Genomic DNA, 12,134 nt, shown 5'->3' on the forward strand with positions numbered 1-12,134 from the left:
TTGGATACCTTCTGCTTGCCATGCTTGCTCCACGGCTCTCCAAAATGGGCATTCCGCCAAATCGGTCAACTCCGCCCGAGTGCGATGATATCTGATCAAAGGCATGACCATTATCTCGTGTTATGCAGACAGCTTATGAGTGGCGCAAAAACACAATACAGTTCATTTGTGTCTCAATGAGGAAAGACGTTTCATGGCGAATAGCTGCTCCGAATAACTCTGGGTTGCGGGATGCAAATGCCTCCTCCTACCGTTACTTGTCTGTCGTCAAGCACAACTCAGTTTTCATGCCATGAAATCGTCACGCACGTAATTGAAAACTTGGACAAGAGTAGCTTCATTTTTGTATTATTTCATAGTAAGATATCATTTTATAGCTTTTCACCTTTTCTGAAGTAACATGCCTCCTTGACTCCTTTTGAAACATTTTAAAACGCAACAGCAAGTTTTGGCCCAGTCTTCCGCACACGCTCGACCAGGATAAATGTCGTTCCAATCAAGCAAAGAACTCCAGCAAAAATCTTCATACCCGGGTAGCCTGCCGAGCTATCTATCAGCGCGCCACTGACCGGGTTTGTCGTAAGACCACCAATCGAGGCAACGAAAAAGACAATGCCGGTGCGGAACCCAATCTCGGGCAGGGGCGAGATTTGCGCCACAATGGGAGTCACGAGCGAGATGTAGGCCCCAGAAGAGAAGCCGAAAAGCGCAGAAAAGGCGATGATCGCCGATCGGCTGCTGGAAGAGATCCAGAGCGCCAAGATCCAGATGCCCGACAGGTAACAGCACCCGATCAGGATGTTGAACCGACCAATCTTGTCGCCCATGAAGCCGGCAAAGAGACGGCCAAACAGAGACGCTGCGTTCAGAATAGGAAGAAGGTATTGTACCAGATTCGGATCCATCCCGGTGCTGGCCGCCTGCACAGGCAGGTAGTTTAGTGGCACGAATACGCCGTAGGTAAGGAACAGAAAACCGGCCGCGACGAGTAGGTAGTCGAGTTCGCGGAACGGCTTCGCGAGCTGCGCTCCCGTCACCTTCTTGGGAACGGGCGGCTGGAAACAGCGGACAGTAATGTTCGGGATGGTGAGCAGTGCCAGGTTGACAAAGGCGCTGGTCCGCATGGCCCAGCCGAAACCAACCAGCCGGATCAGATGTGTTACCATGATTGGCCAAACAACGCCGCCGACCGATGCGCCCGTGGAAAGAATGCCAAAGGCAGCTCCTCGTCTCTTGTTGAAATATCCTGCAACGCAGCTCAGAGCTAACAACGTGTTAGTAGATATATCCACTCGCCTTGAAAGGTAGTCAACGTACGAGGTTGGAACACGGCAGAAACACCGATGCCAGAACAGACGCCTTGTGCTAGAAGAATCTGCCAGTATTTCGTGCTGATACTGGCCATCATGATTCCGAAAACATGCATCAATGTGCCCACCAATAGTAACCCTCGTGGTCCGTAACGATCAAACAGTGTGCCAACGATCGGACCCTGCCATTCAGGTCAGCAATGCAAGGGGTGTATGTATTGCGCAAGTCGAATGAACCTACCAATCCGAGGATGAAGAATATCTGAAGCGATGGAATCCATGAAACAGTACTCGAATTCTGGCCACGAAGCAGCTCTTTTTGGTAGTATTGCTGAAAGACACCGATGCTATTCAGCCAGCCGAAGCTGCAGAAAGCAGTGCACCATCCGCCGAGCACCACAAGCCAAGCGGTCACGCCACCATCTGGTGGCGCTGGCGGTGACGAGGTAGGCTGCGCCGCCTTTTCAGAGTCTGATGCGTCTTGCTGCGAGCTCACTCTTGCACTGTTGTTGTTGTTGTTGTTGGCGTTGTCCATGGGTGCAGTAGAGGGCTCAGCCTGCGCAGACTTCTCGGTGTGCGACATTTTGCAGACAGACAGCAATAGCCAGACAACAATACTCCAAAGATAGTAACTTGAAGGGGGGGGAAGAAGGAAGACCTGGGACCGAGTCACAAAGGCATGAGAGGAGCCAGTAATTCAATGTTATAAGCAATAGCCCCACGAGCCGGTTCATGGTTGACCTGTCCGGGTCCCGCAACGGCTTACTCGCTCTGCTGCTGTGGACAGGATGCATGCAAGGTCTAACTAATAACCACCAGTACGACGCTGTTAAAGGATCCCCACAAACTCTCGATGAAGTTTTTTTTATTCTGGGACATGTGCCGGCTCGGCGATGCCAGCTCCTTGGCAATAGCATCAAACCAGTAAACCTTCACGAGACAAGATTCCTGAACCAGTCGTGTGGCGTCCGAGAAAGGCGTTCGGCTTTCCGCGTGGCTTGCGGCATTCGTCGCATCGCCCCTCCCCTCGCTAATAACTTATTGCCAGGGGGTGCGGCAACAACAATCAATCAAGAGGGGGCCGAAAGTGGCAACCAAGCTGTTCTTGAAAGGGATAGTCCATCCGTCTTGGCCCCATCGCTGATCAGCCCTGCCCGCAGACCGTGGCATTGCGGTGGTTTATCTGATCTGGGCAGCCCAAGGCGAGGCGAAGGAACACGTTCGCGCCTTGTCTCACGATTTCCGTGCCTGCCATAAGTACTGGAGAGAAAAAGGAAATCGGGAGCGTGCTTTACGGAGTTCGCGTCATCATTGTGTTCGGGGCGACGGCCCGGCTTGTTTTGGCCCTGCTCTGTATCGGGATCGGGATGGGGGCTTACTATAAGCTGAATCAGAACAGGCCGCACGCAAGGACCTCTCAGCTTCGAGGCTGGCCGCGTTTTTGACAAGGACGGTGAGGGGGGAATTTCACACAGGTGTGTGCGGAGTACGGAGTAGATACCTGTCGTATTGCCTCTTCCGCGCGTATATACCGCTGCGTTTTTTAAGATAAGGCAGGTAGATTGGGTGAAGTACTGAAGATGGGGCAAACCTCGTACTATAGATGAACCATGTATCAAAAACTACCCTGTATAGTTATTAATTTCGATGGAGTCAAACTCTAACCCACCCCATGTCGCGCGACCTGTGGACCAACTCCTCCACTACCGCCACCCCCACGACAACTACCGAAGATGGCGAGCCCAAAGTCCGGGCACCCTGGAGGGTAACTACTGGTAACTGACAGCAGGGAGTCTTCAGCATGTAACTCTACTAGCTGGACTGGATTTGGCGCTGAAGGGACTGGTGTCGTGTGCAAGGTGGCGTTGTTCAGAGTTGGTGGGGTGTGTAAACTGTAGAGAGTATTTATGTCATGGTGGCCGTCGATTCAGAGACGATGACAGGATTTCAGTGAATGTCTCTGTAGATTACTTTCCTCTTTACTCTCTCTACATATATCAACTTATTTAATATGGCTGGGGTAGTTCGTCAAAAGATTGACCAAGCTGCGTTAGAAAACTTCCTGGCACAAAATGTGCCAGAGATTGCTACTCCCATTGAATTGAAGCAGGTGAGTGGCATTGGAACGGGCAGCTCGCGGGCGAGCCAGCTAACCAACAACTTGCATGGCAGTTCAAACATGGCCAGTCAAACCCAACATATCAGATAACGGCGGCAGATGGCCAAAGATACGTCCTGCGCAAGCGCCCTCCGGGGAAGCAAATCTCCAAGCACGCGCATCGAGTAGAGCGGGAGTACCAGGTCCTCCTTGCTCTGGCCAACACTGACGTGCCTGTCCCTAAGCCATATGTCATGTGTGAAGACGAGTCCGTCATCGGTACCCCGTTCTACATCATGGAGTTCTTGGACGGTCGCATCTTTGCAGACGTCGGCGTCCCGGGCGTCGGCGCGGCGGAGAGGGCGGCCATCTGGCAAGAGGCTGCCAAGACGCTGGCGAAGCTGCACGCCATTGATCCTCGCCAGGTTGGCCTCGAGAGTTTTGGAAAGCCCAGCGGATTCTACAAGCGCCAGATCCGCTCCTTTGATGCCATCTGCGCAAGCCAGTCCAAAGTCGTCAACACCGCGACCCAGCAACCGCTTGGACCGCTTCCCTACTATGCCGAGTGCGTACAATTCTTTCAAAACTCGAGCGTGCAGCCACGCGATCGAGCATGCCTGGTGCATGGCGACTATAGAATGGACAATCTAGTATTCCACAAGACGGAGCCACGCGTCATCGGTATTTTAGAGTAAGGACACACACAGTCTACTCTCAATCTACGGGATAGTTCACTAACACGTTGTCGTCTAGCTGGGAGACATCGACCATTGGCCACCCCTTGTCCGACATTTGCAGCCTGTTTACCTTTTTCTACATGGCCAGACATCCCGGCGCATCACCCTATGATCTCTCCAGCTTGCTACCCGGCCGCACGCCGGGCATGCCCCAGCCGGAGCAGATTGTTGAGTGGTATGCCCAATCTGGGGACTACAACCCCAAGCCGGACTTTGACTTTGGTATCGCTTTTAGTGTGTGGAAAACGGCAGTCCTTTGCCAAGGAATCGAGGCTCGCATGGTTACAGGTCAGGCAGGAAGTGAGCAGGTTGCAGCCTATGCCGCGATCAAGAATCCTTTGGCAGACCTGGCCTGGAAGCTTACACAATACACCAATAACGCGTGGCAGCAGTCTGCAAGGCTCTGAGCAAGCATCTCTTGTACCTTTATCTAAATGGGCATATTTCAAAAGTCTGGCGGATCGAATTGAATTACTTTTCTACATTTAAGATGGGATTTCCTGTGGCGCGAGTTGTGAGCTGATGTGAGTATTCGTAGCTGTAATGAGAGTGAGGCTGAGTAAGAGCCGAGGCACTTGGTGCTTACACGAGTAGCATCACAAAGGTACAGATGATGGAAGATTTAATCAAATTTTTGCCATGGACTCCTGCTAAATAACGCAATGATAAGACATCATATGAGTAAAGTAACGAGTATCTGTGGTCACAACTTGCTGCGTTCGCCAAGATAGACACGTCCAAGATTGAGCATCTCCGCCGCCTCCCTAGCCATGTCCCGCACAATCTGGCCCGCCGGCCGAATGTCCGTGATAGAGCCGGCAACCTCGCCCATGAGGACGGGCATGTCGACGGGCCTCCCTGCCTGCCGGTCATGGTCCATCGGCACCACGCCCTGGCTGCAGAGGCGCCGTATCTCCTCGCCGCGGCCGTGCCACTCCCGGATGTAGCCGTTGGAGCGCATGCGCAGCGGCCGGCCCGTGAGCACGAGCGTGCGCTCGGTGCCCTCAAAGTCGCAGTCGAGGATGGCCTGCTTGGCGGCGTCGGAGGCGTCGGCCTCGACCGAGGCCACGAACCGCGTGCACACCCAGACGCCGGCCGCGCCCTGCATCAGCGCGCCCGCCAGCCCTTGCCCGTTGGCGATGCCGCCGCCGGCGACCACGAGCGCCGGCGATCCCCCTCCCAGCATCGGCGGCGCGTACCGCCGCGCGACCTCGACGACGGCCGGCACCAGGATGGACGTCGGGATGTTGCCCGTGTGGCCGCGCCCCTCCTTGCCCTGGGCGCACACCATGTCGACGCCGGCGTCGAGCGCCTTGACGGCGTGCTTGGGGTGCCCGACCAGGTTCATGACCAGGAGGCCCGCCCGGTGCAGGCGGTCGATGACGGGCCGCGGCGGCACGCCGGCGGTGCTCACAAACAGCTTCGCGCCGCTCCGGATGGTCATGTCAATCAGCTCGTCGAGCTTGCCAGCGCTGGCGTCCCTGTTCGTTTTCCGTGCGCCGGCGCCGCACTTGGGGATCGCAATCGCGACGCCAAAGGGCAGGTCGGGGCGTGTAAGCCGACGCTTCATGTCCTCAATGGCAAGGTGAAGCTGCTCGGGAGTGCACTGGTAGCCGCCGACGACACTGAAGCCGCCCGCATTGGCAACGGCAGCCGCAAGCCGTCCGCCGGAGACTTCTGCCATGCCTGCCAGCATGACAGGATGCTGGCAGTTCAAGACGGCTGTAAGTGGTGTGGTGATGGGCCCCAACATTCTGGGCGTGGGCCTGAGCTGTTCGGTGTCGTGTTGCTGCTGCATTGTCCTGGTTACAATGGACCTTGCAATCTATGTTGGTAAGTTGTTTTGAGCATTCACCTCTCGAGAGATTGAGTGTAAGACTTTGAGCTCAAGAATATACTTGGGCGAATAGGGTCGCTCTAGTAAGCACGGCCCCCAACCAGAGGGGGGGGGTGTCATCGGTATTCGCGGGCAGTCGGGTTACATCTGCTGGCGCACGCGACACTAGCTATTAGTAGAAAGATTCCTTCCCAGAATCTCCCGGTACGCCAGCGCCTCGTATAGACTAGTAGGGTTCTTTTAAACGAGGAGTACAATTGGAATTCGTCGTCAGCGGCTGCTGCTAAAACTCTCAAACTCCGAGTTCACGCCGCCCGCCAGCTCTAGCTTCGCGAGGCTAAAATAACTGGAAAAATCGTTGCATTCATAACATCCCGCATTGTGACAGGGGTAGCAGCTGAAGTGATCGACATCAAATTCTATTTTTTTGGGGGGGTTCCATACACCCAAGTGGCGCATATGCAGTCCATGATCCAGGCCTGCCGCCATCAGAGCAGCACACCGTCGCATCCAATGCAGGCCCCGACGAGGACTGGAGGATAAACCCGTTTTGGTGTGACAGTCGGCCCACTGTGGACTGGTGAAGAAACATTTCACCGCTGGAAAGGTGAATGGATGCGTGGGTATTGAGCACGGAGCTCTGCATTCAATTGTGGCCAGACGAGAGGGCAAGAACTAGTTATTAGGCGGAGGAAGAAACAGGGAAGTTGAAGACATCAATACGACAGTTGAAACCTTAAAAAAAAACTCTACAGAAATCTGTCATCGGGACGCAAGATGCACAGAAAAATGAAGTGCACCGTATAGTGCCGTCTTTCTCCCCAAGGCGGGCATCCCACCCGAATCACGAATCGTCGATCTCACCCGGATATCAAGACAAAGACTCTCTCGTTTCTGATTGATCCCCTCTTATAGAAGGACGAGCCTTCTCATATCAGATCGCTGAACGCAGTGGCATGCTCGCTGACTTTTCAATGAATCTTCTGGTTAGCCTCAATCGGAGCTCCGATGTGTGGAAATTGGTGGAAGCGAGCAAGCTTGTCAGGACAAGATTTCGCGCAGCTGATGGTCTACTGATGGATCTGATTAGATTATAGCAGTGGAGGTTAGATTATAACAGTGGAGGCCCAAGACCAAGGTTGCGGCAAATGCAAAGTGATGGGCCTTGGCCCCGTTGCTAGTGCCACTTTGATGCTTGGCAGTAAAAGTACGGAGTACTACCGCGGTACTGTGGTATTTCAGGTTGGCTAGTTATGTATATAGATGAATATATAGGTTTTTGCCTATAAAATATATTATATACACATCTCTGTCGTCAAACACGCACACACATGTGGCATGTGACAGACCTGTTCCTCGGCATTCAGAGTTTCCGTAACGTGACATGAGTTTGCAAAATCTCAAGTTGGTAAATGTTCAACTACCGCCAATAATGTACGTAGTCTGTCCACCTCACGACTTTCCACTCTCTGCAGTGGATCAGCGAGCAACCGTGATGCTGCTGAGACGCTAACATTCCCTTGCTGCACCGTCGACAACCGCCTCTGCTGGCATCCCCTCGCCTCGGCCCGGCTGCAGTGCAGCTTCAATTTGACAGAAGGTCTCGATTTACAAACTCGCTGATGGTGCCCTGCTCTGCACTTTTTGAAGACAAAACCTTGTAGATCCCTAGAAGAGGAGACCATATTCATAGCGCAAACAACTACTAAGCCTCTGGCAGAGTTGCTTTTGAGCAGGGTCGGATGCATACCCCTTAGATGTATTAGGCGAGAGGTTTCGATTATTATCCGGCATTCTGCTTTCTTGCTTCTACATGGCAATAGACTTGCAGCGCCGATAGTCAGAGACAGCCGTGCCTCAGTGAGGGCACTAGGTAGCGTCTCGCAAGATATTCCAGGCAGATCCTGCGGCCACCCACGTTGACGCTTCCAAAATGCCGCGAAATCCTGTGACTCACAAATCTTCTATCAAGAGCACCTGGTAGATTTTCCTGCCAGTCTTTGGAAGCCCGGAGCATCACATTTGCCAAACTCTACAACTACGATACCGCTGCGAGGCCTACCTAGAGCTCAGATGTATCGCGAGGCTTTTGATGACTCAATCAGAAGATGCGGCGAATAACTGACCAGTGCCCGGACCAAGCCACCTATGCAACGGCACAGCCCGGTCAGCCCACGATCACGCCTACGGCGGCCCGTCGCCACGCCGCTGCCGCTCCGGGCTCCCGAAGTATGGACCGCTGGGGGAAACCGCTGATGCTGTCAGAGAGTGGTATCCATATCATCGACACGGCAGCGGCGCTTCTTGGATGATTCAAAAGCTGGAGCGCGATGCGAGAGCTTATCAGGTGCAGCGCTCGACTTGACGTGGTGGCGTGGTATGCAGCCAGGACGTATGTCTAGGCTTTTGACTCGGCCATGCTTTGTGTATTCCGCCCCCCCCCCCCCCCTTGCCGTGGTTCTCACTACCTTAGCTTGTGCACTTCATCCCATTCACGGTCGCTGATGCACATTAGAATAAGGATTGCCGTGCTTTTGGGTCTCGTCGTCTTCCACGCGCCAGCGATGAGTCTCCAAGACTCGGTTGCTGGTTATTGGTTAGGGAAATGAATCTTGGAAGCACTCAGATCACGCCAGCCGCGAGCAAGCCCAAGGGGGCCTGTTTGTATGTTCGGAGTATGAATTGAATTGGAAGGACCAAGTCAATCACTGTCACGGTTGATTGTTGGCCTGTCTTTGCCTCATTCTCAGTCAGCTCACCCGACGGAAGCCTGGACAGATATAAGGAGGCTCGATACAAATGTGCTCCTCGTTAAATTTATTCTCTATCAAAGTTGTCTACTGTACTCAATGTACTCTCATTTCCTGCCGAACGACTCCGCAACGACCTTTAGGGAAGCAGATGTCCGTGCTGTAGTTACAGATGACTTCTGACGACGGCAAGGCTGGGATAGTTTTGATGAATCTGATCAATGCCGTCTGAGCGTCCCTCAAAGACAAACTCGAGCCCAGCTACCAGCGCGCCGAGAATAGACTTCTCGGCGTCCTCGGCGTCGATTGAGCCCAGTTCCTCTTGCAGCGCCTTGACGACCTGGGGCGGAAGCCCCCCCAGGTACGGGGCGGCCAGCGTCAGGGCGTCGGTGAAGGTGCCGTGCGTCGCATTGGCGAGGGCCAGCTCGGCCGCCGGGCCGCGCAGGCGCGGCCAGAAGGCGTCCCACGACGGGTCCGCGTCCCCGTGACCGGCACGGCCAAACTGCATCGTGGGCTTGTCGGCGCCCGCGCTCAGCACGGGCTCGCGCACGCCGCCGTCCATGTTGACGGCGCCGCGCACCAGGTGCTCGCTGTTGGCGACGAGCTCCGAGGCGACGCCGCCGAGGGAGTGGCCCACGGAGGCGGTGCGCGCAAAGTCAATGGCGGACGGGTAGTGCGCGAGAAGGCTCCTGCGCACGCTGCCAGTCTGCAGCTGAGCGAGCACGAATGAGAGATCCTGGCCGCGAACCTAATGTGCCGGCCCGTGTCAGTTTCGTTTTTTTTTTTGTCCGAGCGTGGGTGCGGAAGATACCTTGAGAAAGTGAACAACTTCTGCTTCGGTGCCATTGAAGGCGGTTGCTTCGACAATGGAGCCGTCGGGAAACTCGACAATGTCGGCATCGTAGGGGTGGTCGACGGTGACGACAATGTAGCCTTGGCTGGCCAGGTTTCGCGCCTTCACGCCGTAAAGACTTCGCGACGGGCCGACGCCAGTGTCGTAGAGAACCAGCGGGAAGTTTCCGCGCGTCTTCTTGCTGCACAGCTTTCCGAGGTCGCAGTACTCCATCTCAAGCTTGGCAAAGGTGTCGTTGGCCAAGCCCAGCTGGGCTGCTCCCTGGTCGTAGTGTGCGGCCACCGCGGGGGTCATGTACGGGAGCTTCTGCTTCGGACACGCCTTCTTGCTCACGTCCACCGGAAGGTAGGCCGAGATGGGCACCCGCCGCTTCTGTGGCGTCGGCGCAAAGGGGTCCTGGCGGCTGCCGTCGGTCAGGACCACGGTGCTGTAGCCCACGGCGTACGGACCGCTTGGGCCCGGGACGATGGTGGCCGCCGCGGCGGCTGCCAGGGCGAAGAAGGGTAAAGATGACTTCATGGTGAAAACTAGGGAAGGGTTTATGTCGGGTGGAGTGATGCTTCTGCTGAGAAAGATGGTAGACACCTGGATTGGACTCTCACGACAGTTTATATCTTCCACGGCTCTTTAGCAGTAGTGGACCAAAACGAAAAAGAGCTTACGAAGTCGCATCCGAATGCGATGCAATTCCCGCGAGATTACCAAAAACACTGCCCGTATTGTGGAACATGAGAATCAGCTCGATGAACGAAGCCACATCCGCCGTGACGCTTGTTGCAGGCAGAGTACCTCTTTGGCTGTCCGGGCTCCCAATCCTGGCCAATGATTCGAGCTCCGCACCGCGAGATAGTTTCCCTTTTCGGTTCACCCACGAACGCCAAGGAAGCATAGAAATGAAACTAGACTCCATCGGGTGATTTGACGTGCCGCTATACACAAGGCTGTATGCGCAGCACTAGCTTAATCAGTCGGTTTACAAGAAATGCAGCAATCGGAGAGTAGGGCTCAAACGTTGGAAATGGAAAGAACAAGGCATTCTCAATGCGTTAAGAAAAAATATGCTTGGCTAACTTCGCTTCCATCTCCGATCTGCTCCAGTACACTGCTCCAGTACATAGCGTATCGACTGCCAAGTGCCTCACGATCCGGGCGTCAGGCCTCTACTCCGTCTCGAGCAAGCATGACAGCCCGATTTTCGCTGCACTCTCTTCAGCCGCACTACAGATGTAGGCAACGCAACTTTCCGCCAAATCTTCATTCAAGTCGGCGGCAATTGAAAGCCCGGTACCACAATGTAAGTGATGTCGTTTCGACCGGTAAATGGCTGAGGTTCCATGTCGGCTTTTTAGATCCGGCTTTCCTGCCGAGATAGTTCATGAGCAATATGGATCAATAATACTGAAGTAAACATCATAGAGATTTGGGGCCGTAGAGAGCGCAACAATAAATTGAATTGTATCATTTACTGTAGAAACAATCCGTTTCTTCTCCAAGCTATTCAACGAAGTAAAGTCGTGACCCTATCCTCGCTATCGCTTCTGTTTCTTGGCTTCCACTTCCAGCTCAATCAGCATCCCAGGCTGGGCGAGCTCAGATACCCCAATCACTGTCGAAATCGGCCGATGGCAAGGAACACGCTTCTTCAAATAAGAAACATAGAGTTCCAGAGTATCGGACACTCCAACGTGATAGGAACGGACTGCTATGACATCCTCCCAGCCCCGTAGTCCCGCTGCCTGCAGAAGCTGATCAACATTCTTAAAGGCGTACTCGATTTGCTTGGCCGCATCTCCTGTCGGAACTTTGCCGTTTTCGTCCCATCCGCCCTGGCCGGAGCATTTGACTGTGTTGCCGAGACTGACGGACTGCGAGTACCAGTATCGGCCACTTAGACCCTCGCCCGCTCCCGGTCCGTTGACGTATTGTTCTGCAGACATGGTGCCTATGAAGAATGACGGTCAGCTTGATGGGGGCGTGCACTCAGCACGGCATATTATTTACCCTTCAAAGATGGATTGTGAAATATGATCAAGTAGTGAAGAGGGAAGAGTGAAAGTAAGCTACTCAGAGGTGTAAAATCTTCTTTGAGACTTGAAGCTTCGGCGAGCTTATATTGTTGTTCAGCGCCCTTAACCTTCTTCATGAGTTACCCAAGTGCGGCAGTGCTTTGCCGAGTAAATGTGCCAAGTGATTGTGCCAAATATTCGGAAGAGCAAGCTCCACAGTATGAGGAATCAGTTTGCTTGGATCCTTACAAATGTTCACTCAGTCGGGGCCTCACTCTTGCGCCGTTGTGCTTGTCGCCGCGACACTCGGTTCGCAGTTGGCGACACTAGTACGCAACAGGCGAATAGGCTACAAGTGGATAGTCTAGAAAAGCTCCGAATTGTTGAACCCCAATGCAGATTTCCAACGCCGAAGATATCTCGATACTATTTTACTTTGTGGAGATTGATGATCTGCCCACTCAGATGACATCAGCGCGCTCTCACAGATTGAAGTTTCATTTGTAAGCTGATACAACGTGAGAGAGTCACAACGCAGTCAAC

The 12,134-nt window shown here is 54.0% G+C and overlaps 5 protein-coding genes across 5 annotated transcripts; 1 reads left to right on the forward strand and 4 right to left on the reverse strand.

Annotated features, from left to right (window-relative positions):
- Nucleotides 1-428: 428 nt before the first annotated feature.
- Nucleotides 429-1,893, reverse strand: V2A60_000303 (major facilitator superfamily domain-containing protein; the record flags this gene model as incomplete). Its single annotated transcript, XM_083251674.1, has 3 exons — nt 429-1,264; nt 1,318-1,492; nt 1,552-1,893. 3 exons carry the CDS (start codon nt 1,891-1,893, stop codon nt 429-431), a joined length of 1,353 nt encoding a protein of 450 aa, XP_083107800.1.
- Nucleotides 1,894-3,321: 1,428 nt separating this feature from the next.
- On the forward strand, nt 3,322-4,552 carry V2A60_000304 (phosphotransferase family protein; the record flags this gene model as incomplete). Its single annotated transcript, XM_083251675.1, has 3 exons — nt 3,322-3,420; nt 3,483-4,099; nt 4,162-4,552. 3 exons carry the CDS (start codon nt 3,322-3,324, stop codon nt 4,550-4,552), a joined length of 1,107 nt encoding a protein of 368 aa, XP_083107801.1.
- Nucleotides 4,553-4,848: 296 nt separating this feature from the next.
- On the reverse strand, nt 4,849-5,943 carry V2A60_000305 (NAD(P)H-dependent flavin oxidoreductase; the record flags this gene model as incomplete). Its single annotated transcript, XM_083251676.1, has 1 exon — nt 4,849-5,943. One exon carries the CDS (start codon nt 5,941-5,943, stop codon nt 4,849-4,851), a length of 1,095 nt encoding a protein of 364 aa, XP_083107802.1.
- Nucleotides 5,944-8,898: 2,955 nt separating this feature from the next.
- V2A60_000306 (uncharacterized protein) lies at nt 8,899-10,104 on the reverse strand (the record flags this gene model as incomplete). The annotated part of the gene is made up of 2 exons (XM_083251677.1): nt 8,899-9,480; nt 9,544-10,104. 2 exons carry the CDS (start codon nt 10,102-10,104, stop codon nt 8,899-8,901), a joined length of 1,143 nt encoding a protein of 380 aa, XP_083107803.1.
- Nucleotides 10,105-11,114: 1,010 nt separating this feature from the next.
- Nucleotides 11,115-11,522, reverse strand: V2A60_000307 (uncharacterized protein; the record flags this gene model as incomplete). The annotated part of the gene is made up of 1 exon (XM_083251678.1): nt 11,115-11,522. The coding sequence occupies one exon, from the start codon at nt 11,520-11,522 to the stop codon at nt 11,115-11,117; it is 408 nt and encodes a 135-aa protein (XP_083107804.1).
- Nucleotides 11,523-12,134: the final 612 nt, after the last annotated feature.

This window comes from Cordyceps javanica, chromosome 1, assembly GCF_051103115.1.
Source record: "Cordyceps javanica chromosome 1, complete sequence".
Classification (NCBI taxonomy): Eukaryota; Fungi; Ascomycota; class Sordariomycetes; order Hypocreales; family Cordycipitaceae; genus Cordyceps; species Cordyceps javanica.